We start from the raw sequence: 13,494 nt of genomic DNA, 5'->3' as shown, positions 1-13,494 counted from the left end.
TCTTTGTTTTTGGTTTTGCTTCTGATGAAGAAGAAGAGATGTTGTGATGAAAAAGAAGAAAAAGAAAAAGAAATGGTATTTTAGTCCGAAAGACGATTTTAAAACTACGTTGAACCTTATGAATGATTTTGTATGCAAAAAAAAGTTAGAGATGAAAAAAATTTTCAACTTATACCTTAGGGACCAAAATCATACTTGACCTTTCTTAATAAAAATATTTAAATTTTTTAATAAATATAAAAAATATATAAAAAGAAAAACTTTTTTATTTTTTAATAAAAATATTTTTATTTTATAATATTAATTTGAATTTAATTTTAATGTTCTGTCAATATAAAATTGTTGTACATGTGTATCTAATCACATAACGTCATATTAGCAAAAATAACTATTTTTTATATTGGCTGCGTAAATGGTCATAAAAAAGAACGATTATAATTTCATGTAAAACGTTTTATAATGTCAATTGAATCAAAATTAAACTCTATTCATATATATTGTTAAGGCATAAATTCGTTAAATTCTTTTTAAAATAATTCAAATTCTTTATTTGTCTAAATGTCTTCTTAGTTCTTATTACTCAACTAAAATACGTATTTAAGGGCTAACGAATCCTTTGCTTTAGTTAATTAGGTTACGATTATTAGCTTACCTTGTGGAATTCAGCAAGATACACATGTTTGTGTGTATATATATAGAATGCGCACGTTCTTTCTCTGCCATAAATTTTAGATGGCGGGCCCTGCCTGGTGACATAGATGGGGTGTTATTCCGGCCCATTCTCTGAAGGTGCTGATTCCTTGGCCCATGCTTATTGGGCTTTTGAGTTTCTGAACATGAAAACAGAAATGAAGAATGAAGGCAGAAAACAAGTTATTATTAATTGGGAGTTTGCATTGCAATAGGGAACATATGTTGGTGTCAAGCAGTGTTGGTGGTTCCATGATGAAGGTCTCTGAGCATGGCAACAACCTGCAACATGTTTGGCCTCTTAGAAGGCAAGTCATCAACGCACTGCAGAGTGATATCCAAGAAGCGAAGCATGTCCTTAACTTCATTGAGCTGAGCTTCATCTGAACCTTGACAGACCTGAAGCAAATCAGGATCAATGACTTCCATGTGAGTCCCTTGGCGAACCTTCATCTTGGCCCATCCGACCAAATTGGTGTCTCCAAAGTCCTCCTTATCGGTGGGGCGCTTTCCGGTTAACAATTCAAGCATGACAACTCCAAAAGAGTAGACATCTCCCTTTGCCGTGCACCTGAAGCTTTGGTAGTACTCGGGTGGAACATAGCCAGGTGTTCCGGCCAATGTGCTGACGCTGAGATGTGTGTCAAGTGCACTTATGAGCCTTGCCATTCCGAAATCAGACACTCTTGACTCCATTTCATGATCAAGCAGCACATTGCTTGATTTCATGTCTCTGTGTATTATGTGTGGGATGCAATTGTGGTGAAGGAAACAAAGTCCTTTGGCAGCACCTCTTGCAACCTTTTTCCTCTCTTCCCATGTCAGAATTCGCCGGTCGCGCGACTTTGTTCTGCCGTGGAGCATCTCCTCCAGGCTTCCATACTCCATGTACTCATACACAAGCAGCCTCTCTTCCCCAACTTTGCAGTATCCCAACAGAGGGACTAGGTTTCTGTGCTTGATCTTCCCCAAGGTTTCCATCTCAGCCATGAATTCTCTATCACCCTGGCAGCTCAGCCTAATGAGCTTCTTTATTGCAACACTTGAACCGTCCTTCAGTGTGGCCTTGAACACTTCACCAAAACCACCACAACCAATTAGGCTTGCTGCTGAGAATCCATTGGTTGCTTCGATCAGCTGTGAGAATTTCAGCTTCCTAAGCTGCCTCTGAAAGGTTGCAACATTGATGCTTAGAGGCTCTTTCTCCTTGTCAATCTTCCATGTTGTGGCAGCATGTGATGCCTGCAAGCTATTAAGCATCTTCACTTCCTCTGCCTCCTTCCTCCTCGCCCGCATCGCGATTGCCCACACGATCAAAATACAAACAGAAGCCACAGAAATCAGAATCCCCATGACAATGCTGTTAGCCCATGCTGCAGTTGCTGATCTATGGCCTCCTCTGGGAATCTCCTCACTTTGATTTGCTGTGCTTTGGGCGTTATCATTCCTGCTGCATTCCTGCAAAGGAACACCACAAAGACCGGGATTGTTTGCATACTGAGAAGCTGGAAGTGTGCTCAATTGCCCTCTAGATGGAATCTCCCCTGTTAACTCATTGTTTGATAGATCAATCTGCACCAAGAATGACAGGTTTGAGAATGAGTCAGGGATATGGCCCTGCAATCTATTGTGTGATGCATCAAACACTCCCAAATTCTTTAGCTGGCCTAATGTTGAAGGGATTTCTCCAGATAACTGATTGTGAGACAACTCAAGAACCTGCAGGGCCTCCATGTCCCCGAATTCTTGGGGGATTCTTCCTCGGAGCTCGTTGTAGGAGAGATCAAGATACTCCAGAGTCTGATACTTTGTGAAAAGACTAAGAACAGGACCTGAATACAGCCTTGTGAAATCACAGGTCCTTAGTGTTGGAACCTGCAAGAGTCTCTCAGGCCTTATTCCATAGAATTCCAACAAACCCCCAACACCTTTGCACGAGTTTCCAACATTCCTCACAAACACCAAAGTGTTTCCTGACAAAATTCCAAACAATGACTTTGCTCCTTGCTGCCTTCCAAGTCTTGGTGGAATCTCACCTGTGAGCTTGTTGCTGTTCAAGTCCAACCACACCAAACTGCTGCAATTGGCCAGCTCCCCCGGTATCTGCCCGGTGAAGCTGTTGTTTCCAAGCTGCAGAACAGCCAGCCTTGTCAATAGGCCAAACTCGCGCGGTATCTCGCCGCTGAGCTCATTGCTTGTGAGTGATATCCATTCAAGGTTGCTGCAGTTGAACAACTCACTGGGAATTTCACCAGTTAAGTGATTATTGTTCAGTATAAGATCCTTGAGCTTCTTGCATTTCCCCAACTTTGGTGGAATCTTACCTTCCAAGCCATTGAACCATGCTATCAGCTGCTCAAGATTCTCAAGCTGTCCAAGCTCCTCAGGGATTGAACCATTGAGATAGTTGAGACTAAAATCAAGTGTCTTTAACTGTGAGCATTTTGACAGTTGAGATGGAATTTCCCCAGTTATGAGATTATCTGGCATTCTCAGCTCCTCAAGTGATGCTGCACCTGGACATATATCTCTGGGGATAGATCCATAGAATTTGTTTGAGCTAAAATCCACAATCCTCAGTTTCTTGCAGGAAGATATTGAAGATGGGAATGGCCCTGAGATTGCATTGTTTCCCAGCCTTAATTCCTGCAATGATCCGAGGTTATGAAAGATTGAATCTGGCAATGGACCTGACATGTTGTTGTTGGATATATCAAGAAGCTGCAGCCAAGTGCAAGAAGAGAAACTTGATGGTATTGAACCTGTAAGGTTGTTGAAAGAGAGCCTAAGTTCGACAAGGGAAGCACACACATTTCCAAACTCAAAAGGGATCCAACCAATGAGTTGATTCCTTGAAAGATCCAAAGTCTGTAGGCTGTTCAGATTCCCCAAAGCCTTTGGAATCTCACCAGAAATCAAATTGTTCCCCAAGTTCAAACTCTTGAGGCTGGTGCAGTTTGACAGAGAGATTGGAATTGAATCTGATAAACGGTTCTCAGATAGATCAAGCTGCAACAAGGAGTTGCAATCAATTTTGAGGCCAGATATTGAGCCTGATAAATTGTTGGAAGAGAGATCAAGAGACTGCAACTTATCAGAATTTTGCAAGAAATTATCAGGGATAGGGCCAGTCATGTTGTTGTAAGAGAGGTTCACAACAACAAGATTTGGACACCTTGAGAAGAAGTTGTCAGGGATTGGACCTGAAACTCCGGCAAAAGAGAGATCAAGCTGTGTCAAACTGTAAGGGAGGGTAAGCAAGGAAGTGGAATTTACAGAGAATGAATTGAGAGAAAGTTTCAGAACAGACAACATGTCTAGAGAAGATAGAGGGTCAAGAGTGATGGTTCCGGATAAACCATGGCCACTGAGATCAAGCTGAGTGACTCTTCCATGAGTGCATGAAACTCCAAACCAGGTGCATGGATTCCTGTTGAGCTGCCAACCTGACAAAGCTCCAGTTTCATCTTTTTGAACCATCTTTTTGAACATGAGAAGGGCCTGTTCATCGGTCTTGATGGAAGAAGAAACTGGTGCTGCAGCTTCTTCAGTCACAGGAAACATCATCGTAACAAGGAAGATCATGAGTGTAATAGTAGTAAGAGTAAGACGTGGAAAATGGGGAAGTGGGTTTCTTTTGTTGTTGTTGTTCTCCATTGAGGACAAGAAGCTAGCTTGGAACCAGAGAGATGAGAATGTTGATGAGTGAAGAAGATGAGAATTTGTTATGGGAAAACCTTTTGGAAAAGAAGTTTGCTGCTTTATTGTGTTTGTTCCTTTTAAGGCCCTGTTTGTTATGTATGATGGTACTTGTATAGAGTATGATACATAGATAATAAAGGATTGAATTTGACTTTTGGTCAACTGAGGAGGAGTAGTGTTGTTGGGATGATGTGCTTGATCCAAGAGTCACTGTCTCTGTCTTTGTCAGTGTCAGTGAGGCGTGAGAATGTTTCCCTATATATATATATATACGGCAGCACAGTGTAGCAGTGGAATACAATATTGGCATCATGTGCGCCATATCTGCTTCTTTTTCTGATTTTAAGCAGTGTTTCTTCCAGTTAATGTCTTCTTGTTCTAGACACACATGTCATATATATGTATACTTGTTTCCTATATTAGCATATGTGGAATTTGGCTGACGATAAAAATTAGATACTGAACATTATTATTGTATGTACATGATATGCTGTATTTGTATTTTGTAATGAAGATCTTAATTTACAAAGAGAAGAGCTTTTGATTAGCGTGATTGTGCTGTTAAAGAGTTGATTGAAATCATAGTGTGTTATGGGAGAAAAGATAAAATTAAAGAAATGAATAATAGGCCCACCATATGAAGCAACATCAATGAGCATGAGAGGTGATGATTGTCACTTTTGCAATTGCACCAGGTGCATCAACATTTAACTGTTCAAATAGTGACTTAGTTCAACCCCTTCATATTTAAAATTTTTACTTTTTAGCTGGGTTTTGGGACCATGCTTTGCTTTCTTACATGCTACTCTAATTACCAGATTCTTCAAGTCAATCCCAGTTGAGTTGTTTGCATCACCATCTTAAGATTTTGTGTCTGCAACTGGTGATAAATTTCATTATAGCAGAGAAATTATTCAGTCTCCATTTATTTATTATCATATTATATATCACTTTTACAGTTTTACAGCTTTTTTTTTTTAATCTGAAAAGTTATTATTAAATCAGTTCTATAGTGTCTATTATTTATTAATGCTCTAATTTATCTGTTATAATAAATTTTAAATATTTAAAAATTATTTATTTTTAACTTTTTAAATTAAATAATTTTTAATATTTTTTGACAAATTAGTCACTATAACAATTACCTTATTATTTTAATAATAAGGAATAATAGGGAGAGTAGAGGTATTCTAACTTAGGATGTCTGCATTCTATACGTGCTTTTTATTAGTATTTTTGGAAAAGTAAAGTTAGTGTAATTAATAAGATATCGTAGAATTAGAGTTAAGTTAGTTAGTTATATTAGTAAATCAAAATTCAGCGGCAAGCACAATAAATCTCTCTCGTTTTTTAGTGAATATATTATTAAACATAACTCAGGATAATAGTCATGGAGGAAGAGGTGATGAAAATCAAATATAAAATATTAAAAAAATATAAAATCAGTAATGTTAAAAAAACAAAAAAAAAATTAAATTTATTTTATTTATTATTTATTAATTCTATTAGTTGTTATTAGAATGAATGAGATTATTAAGCTAAATATGAATTTTAGTGCCCAAGTTGGACAATATGGTAGGCAATTAGTTTGCAATTAGCACAAATAATTAATCCTAGCTAATTCCATGCATTGGGCCTTTTGATCCGTTTCTTGCTTAGTTAACAAACAAAAAACTGTCACAACATCAGAACAAAACAAACCCCTTTCCTGCTCCAGAAAAAATGTTTAAAATAATTTGTATTTGTATTTATATCTACATACACACACTTATATATATATATATATATACATAATATTTTTATTAATTATAATCTATTACTTAAATAAATTTAAAAATAAAGTATTATTTCTACTAAAAAAATTCATAATATTAATATATTTAATTGATTATAAACAAATAAAACTAACTTTGTATTATGAAAGATGACTAATTTTTACTCATAAAAATTTATAATGTTCTACCTTTAAATAACATCAAGTTTGAGTGTTTTTTTTTTTTTTTTACAAGAAACCATGTTTTTTTTTAAAATAGAAAACTAGTTATATTTATTCATAAATATGAATAATAGTTTAATCTAAGAGGCTATATATACAAATTTTTTTGGTATACAAGTTTATACAAGTTGGCTCAAATCCAACAAAAATAAACCCTCAGTTTAGATTGCGTGTAAACACGCGCTTCCCCAACTCTTTAATAACGCAAAAACCATTATGACAAACGGTTCTTCTCCTTCAATCAAAACCATAACACTCAAAATTCAAACAAGGATCAAAATCTCTCAAAAATCTCTCAAAATTGTTGCGAAAAGTGAAGAAAGTTTTGAAACTGAATTCAAAAAGAATTATGAGAAAATGAAATAAGAAGATGAAGAAAAAGAGGCAGCAGAAGATGAGAAGGAGGAAGAGAAAGAGTTTTAAATTATGCAGAAATTATTAGTACAAAAAAATCGAAAATTCTTAAACAATACACATAAATATCTTAGTTTTACATCGAAATTTGCTGCAAATACACAAAAATATTTTCTTTAATGCTGCATTTTTTTTCTTTTTCTTGTTTTCTTTATTTCTTTTTTTTTAGTTGAATGAATGTAAATTTATCATCTTCCAAGTAATTTTACATCATTATGTGTTTTTTCTTCTTCTTTGTTTGATTTTTTTTATATTTTTGTTAAGAGAATAAAACAAGAAAAAACTTGAGAAGGTAAAACAAGAAGGAAAAGATGAATAAGAAAAAAAAAGAAGAAAAAGATGGTGATGACGATGAAAAAATGAAGAAGCAGCAGTAGATGAGGAGGAGAAAGAGAAAGAGTTTTGAATTATGCAGAACTTATCAGTACAAAAACACCGAAAATTCTTAAACAATACACATTAATATCTTAGTTTTACACCGAAATTGGATATAAATACACAAAAATGTTTCCTTTAATGCTGCAATTTTTTTCTTCTTCTTCTTTTCCTTATTTTTTCTTTCTTTTTAGTTGAATGAATGTAAGTTCATCTTCTTTCAAGTAATTTTGCAGCATTATGTGTTTCTTCTTCTTCTTTGTTTGATTTTTTTATTTTTATTCTTTTTAAAAGAGTAAAACAAGAAGAAACTTGAAAATATAAAATAAGAAGAAAAATATGAATAAGAGAAAAAAGAAGAAGATGGTGATGATGATGAAAAACAAGAAGAAGCAGCAGAAGATGAGAAAGAAGAAGAGGAAGAGTTTTGAATTATGCAAAACTTATAAGTACACATACACTGAAAATTCTTAAACAATACACATAAATATCTTAGTTTTACACGGAAATGGGCTGCAAATACACAAAAATATTTTCTTTAATGCTGTATTTTTTCTTCTTCTTTTTCTTATTTCTTTCTTTATTTTAGTTGAATGAATGTAGGTTCATCATCTTCTAAGTAATTTTCTAGCATTGTGTTTCTTCTTCTTCTTTTGTTTTTATTTTTGTTAAGAGAATAAAATAAGAAGAAACTTGAGAAGGTAAAACAAGAAGAAAAAGATGAATAATAAAAGAAGAAGAAGATGATGATGAAAAAGAAGAAGAAGAAGCAACAAAAGATGAAGAGGAGAGAGAAGAAGAGTTTTGAATTATGCATAACTTATCAGTATATATACATTGAAAATTCTTAAACAATACACATAAATATCTTAGTATTACACCGAAATTTGCTGCAAATACACAAAAATATTTTCTTTAATATAGAACTCCTACATTACATTTAATTCAAACTATCAACGATGAACAACAATTTTCACAAACTAAAACAATATTATTCACCTACAGAATCATAAACTACTAACGAAAACATTAACTAGAATCGAACCACACCTCAGCCACTTGATTGGATTCAAAACAATAATTTACTTCGCTCTGGTTCAATTGACAATCTGAACTTGAATCATTCATTGTTTTCAACAACGAGATAACTATTTAAAACTGATTTTAGAGCTTGATTTAAAAAACGTAGAGAACGAAAGAAATCGCGAAAAACGACAAAGAACGAACGAAGAGATAGAAGAGAACGTAGATAGAAAATATTGAAAAAATTCGAAAACGAAAACGAAATCCTTTCGAAAAAGGCAGTTATATATTCGCGCATTGGTTGAAAAGTTGGTTAGATAGTAGGGCGTGAGGTGAATTAGGTTAAAGAGACTTGTATGGATTTGTTTCGAAAAATGACTTGTTTGTGGAAAACATTTCTTAATCTAAATTTAATTTATTTATTGGAGAACTTTTATGCATAGTAAGTTAAATTTATGAAGCACGAACACTTCGCTGAGTTGTCGTATCTACATATTAGACACATTTCAAACACAACACTTATCGACACTGGTTCAATACACGTGTCTGTTGTGTCCAACCGTATCTTAACAAAAAATAAAAAATTCTACTCCAAATACGCTTGGACATACCTAAATACTATCACGTATCAGCGTGTACAGTCTTATTCTTAACATGTATTCTTAAAATAAATTTTAAAATATTATATATTATTATTTATTAAAATAAAAAATATTGTAAATATTTTATGTAATTAAAATAAAATACTAAAAACAATTAAAAAATTAATTTATATTTTAATATTAATAAAATAATAAAATATCATATATATATATATATATATACGTGTCTCCGTATCTTATAAAATTTTAAAATTCATTTATCGGCATATTCTGTGTCCGTGTCCGTATGGCATCATAGTAAGTTATACATTATAATTCACAATAAAATACATTTGAGTTTTTCTGATTTAATTCTATGATGATTGGATGGTACTGAACCAATCACTAGCTCACTATTATATACGCAAACCCTAATTCTTTTTTTAAAAAAAAAAATCGAAACTAAAAAAAAAACACTAAAACATAAAATGAAAAATCATCTAAATTCTAAGAAAAAAAAAACACCAAAACATAAGATAAAGAATCATCCAAATCCTAAGAAAAAAATATACAAAACATAGAAAAAAGAATCATCCAAAACTAATAAAAAGAATCATCTGAAATTTAGAAAAAAAAAACATAAAGAACTAGTTAAAAGAATCATTCAAAACCAAATAGGAGGAGGAGAAGAGCCGCAGGGTAGTCGGTGACGACGTATTAGACGGCGTTGTGTGAATGGTGGGAGATTCGCAGTGGCGCATTGTGTGGAGGAAGCCACGAAGGCCGCGCATGGCGCGTGGAGGAGTCGCGCATGGATCGGAGTAGTTGATTGCGCATCACGAATGGGGGCTTGGCGGTGGCTGTGTCGTGACGGAAGGAGAGCCGTGGGGTGACTGTCTGGCGTGACAGATGGAGGCTGCGATGGTGTTCGGTGGTGCAGATGCGTCAGGATTATGCAGCTATGTCCAACGAAAAAGGACGGCGGCGAGACGTGAGGAAGAGGCCGCGCAGTACGATGAAAGACGCGGCGGTGGTTGGTGGACGGCGGTGCCGAAAACTGCGTGAAGACGGCGGATTTATGGAAAGAGAGATTTGACTGTTTTTAAGTGAATGAAAAATGTATTAAATTTTTTATGGATTGTTTTTACTGTGTACTATAAATGTGATTAAAATAAATATAGATAGAACCTTTTTTGAATTTTAAATTTTAATTTTTAAATTTTTATTTATTTATAAAATTTAAATCATAATAAAATTGGTTGATGTTGACTTATAAGAAGGTGTTTTCCTATACTTTTCCTATCATATATACTTAAACGAATATGCAATTTAAATAAAGCTAAGCTTAAATGGTGTAGTTATACCAAATTTGTGGCATAAAGTATTAAACTATTAGGCTATTAAAAGAAAAAGACGAACTTGAGACAAGTTAAGATGAAAAGAAACTACTAATAAATAAAACCAAATTATGGCACACTAAGTGAATACAAATTTAAATATATATTTGTATCTAAGATACCCCTTTTTGTCCCATTTGAATAATATTACTGGAGAACCGTTACGATATTATAGTATAAAAGATGATCGGAAAATCGGCTAGCTGTCTCAAGTATATCTGTATATTCATGCGTGCTGCAAATAGGGACTAGAAAATTGTGCAAATAACTATGGTATAACATTCCATTATTTATCATACCTCATGTATATATTACCTTTCTTTTAATAGTGCACAGTAAAAAGTATAGAATAATAATAAAAGAAACAACGGTTGAAGACAGAGAATTGAAGGATTGTATTTTGACCGAGAGAGAGAAAGAAGTTTATGTTTAATCATTATGGGTAATGATTTCAAAGGTGCATTCCTAGTTCCTACCACCACAGTGGTGTGTTGAAGTGAATTCATCTGAAATTCATTGAGAAATTAAAAAAGATGGAGTGAGTGAGTTTGACTTGGTTGCTGTTGAAACACGCTTTGGCCGAAACTAGCCATAGCAATTGGGTCGGTGGGACCAACTTGTCGTCCATGGCACGCCGGGACCCGCTCACTAATAATAAGTAACATCACATTTTTCACAGAATCCAAGTTATAGCTAAGAATAAGGACTTTTCATTTTTCAAATGATCAAAAGATCATTCCCTTGGCGTGTAATGTATCTACGTCCTTCAATTATTCTTTATCAATTCAATTTGACTCCCTTTCCGTCTCTCATTATGCCATATAGATTGAGAAATACACTAATAAGCGCTTATTATTGAGAGACAATTCTGATTCTCATTCATTCAGAACAGAAAATAATGGAATAACAGAATTATCAACTAACTGTAACTCGAGCTACCCAGCTACTCTACATAGCAACTACTCTAACCTCTATCTAACTACGGTTCTAACAGCTTTAGTTAACTTCTAACCTGATTTAGGGTATGTTTGGGAAACCCGTTGGAAGGGAAGAAGCACGTTTAAATTTCTTGAAAGTTTCAACTTTTGGTTTGGTAAATTTTTTTCTCATGAACGCAGAAGTGATTCTGCTACCAAAACCAGCGTTTACAAGAAGCAACTATTTTTAGCTTCTGCGTTTTTTTAACGGGCTTTTAGCCATAGATACTAACTTTTTATTTACTTTTTATCAATTTTATCATTTGTATATGTTATTGTATTATTTATAAAATTCTTGTTATTTCTATTTATATGAGCTCTAATTTTCTATTATTTATTATTTTTATTTTTTTTAACTATTTGTTTGACATTATACACTTTTATAATAGTGATTTTTGTGTATTATGTTTGTTATTATCTTTTTATAATATGATTTATTAATTCTATTAAGTAAAGTAAATTAAATAAAAAAATTAACTGTAAATAATAATAATAGTAAAAAATTATAACATACTAAAAAAAGAGTACTAAAAATACTAAAAATATATTATATAAAAAGATCATTAAGAACTTTTAAATTTGTTTCGATCTATAAAGTAAATATTTAATTTTTTTTATTATTTTCAGTACTATCTTTTATAATTGTAATTCTCCTATACTATATTTTAGTGTAATTTTTTATAATATAGATTATGATTCCATTAAAAAAGATAAATTAAATAAAAAATTAATCATATATAATAATAAAATCATAAACGTTGGATTTCAAATTAATATTAAGAATAAGATTATTGAGAGTACTAGAATAAGAGTACGATGTAAAAAAATACTAAAATAACATTTAATACTTAAAAAATGTAACATATTTGATTAAATATTCTTTTATATATATATATATATATATATAATATATAATTTTTATTTTTATTTAAAAAAATATTTTGTCTATTTTTATATGTTATTTTTATTTTAGTAAGTAAATATTAATTTTATTATAAAATTAACTAATAAAATCTATTTAAATATCTAAATTAAAACAATAGGATAATATAAAAAAAAATCTAAGTTGATGTCCATTTTAATAATTTTTTATCTAAAAGTGATTTTGAATGGTATAAGCCAAACAACATTTATTTTACTATAATCCATTTTGATACAAAAATTACCAAACATAAATCACTTTAACACAAACCTACTTTTGACCAAAATCAAGTTTGCAAAATCAATTTTATGCAAACTCCCGTTTGCAAACTGTAATCCAAACACACACTTACATGTTACTAACTTTAACTACCGGTTACTATCGTTTCCCAACTTGCCATAATACTCAAGTTAAAATGTTGCGAAAAACTAAACCGGTCAATGAATTAGTAAAATGACTAATTGAATAATTTAATAGTCTAATCGAAATTGAATTAGAATATAAAATAAAATTATTAAAAATATAATATATAATTTTAAATATTTAAATTTAATAATTTTTAGATTAATAAAATTTAAATTTAACAATTTTACATAATAATTTATTTATAATTTATTATTAAAAATTTACAAACAAGTTCAAACATTAAAATTTATAATTAAAAAAAAATCAAAACACACATAAATAATAAATATATATTTTTTCATAGCAGAAAAAACATGTTTTAACTAAACAAAAAATACTACTAATCACAAGTTATAATAATAATCATCATTAAGTGTTCCACATTACATACAATCAATGCAACAAAAAAAAACATTACATACAACCCACAATAACATAAATTACATTTGAATCAAATTTTGGATATACTTTGACTATCAAAAAATTAGCAGGATGACGATTAGTAACGCCAGTTGGCATGCAATTGATTTTTTTCTTAATAATAATAATAATAAAATAATAATAATAATAATAATATAACCAACTCTCACAAATTTAAGGTTATTGACTTATTGGGTTAGTTGTTAAAAAAGAGAAAAACTCTGTTTTTTTTTTTTTTTGTCATTTTTAAAAGATTAACACTGAATCAGAAACTATCAAAAAATCAGATCGGTTCAGAGGATTTATCAACTAACCGTTCATTTAACCAATTTTTTACTGATATTTTATTAGATAATTTTTCATGTCAATGGAACCGATCAAAAAACCAATTCTTAATTAATTCAGTGGAACCAACCGGTCCAGTTCCATTCTCAGAATCATGCTATTGATAACTGTACTAACTGTAGAAGCACGGTGTATTGTGATATGTGTAAGATTAAATCGAAAAAATTGTAAAAGCTTTTTATTTCTCCTTTTCTTTTTATATAGGAACTTTGTTATGATAGTCCCTACGAGTGGTATTGCTAGGATG

General features: G+C 31.9%; 1 protein-coding gene across 1 annotated transcript; it reads right to left on the bottom strand.

Moving 5' to 3' along the window:
* Nucleotides 1–849: 849 nt before the first annotated feature.
* On the bottom strand, nucleotides 850–4,616 carry BRL2 (BRI1-like 2). Its single transcript, XM_016335746.3, has one exon. The coding sequence runs from the start codon at nucleotides 4,345–4,347 to the stop codon at nucleotides 922–924; it is 3,426 nt and encodes a 1,141-aa protein (XP_016191232.1). The 5' UTR covers nucleotides 4,348–4,616; the 3' UTR covers nucleotides 850–921.
* Between the last annotated feature and the right edge of the window lie 8,878 nt (nucleotides 4,617–13,494).

The sequence above is a fragment of the Arachis ipaensis genome, chromosome B3, assembly GCF_059453495.1.
Source record: "Arachis ipaensis isolate K30076 ecotype BB chromosome B3, ASM5945349v1, whole genome shotgun sequence".
In the NCBI taxonomy this organism is placed as follows: domain Eukaryota; kingdom Viridiplantae; phylum Streptophyta; class Magnoliopsida; order Fabales; family Fabaceae; genus Arachis; species Arachis ipaensis.
The sequence above is the reverse complement of the archived record's forward strand: the minus strand, read 5'-3'. Positions and strand labels throughout refer to the sequence as shown.

What these genes read in the sequence shown, in the direction of transcription:
- BRL2 (XM_016335746.3), bottom strand. Translation starts at nt 4,347, where the DNA reads ATGGAGAACAACAACAACAAAAGAAACCCACTTCCCCATTTTCCACGT.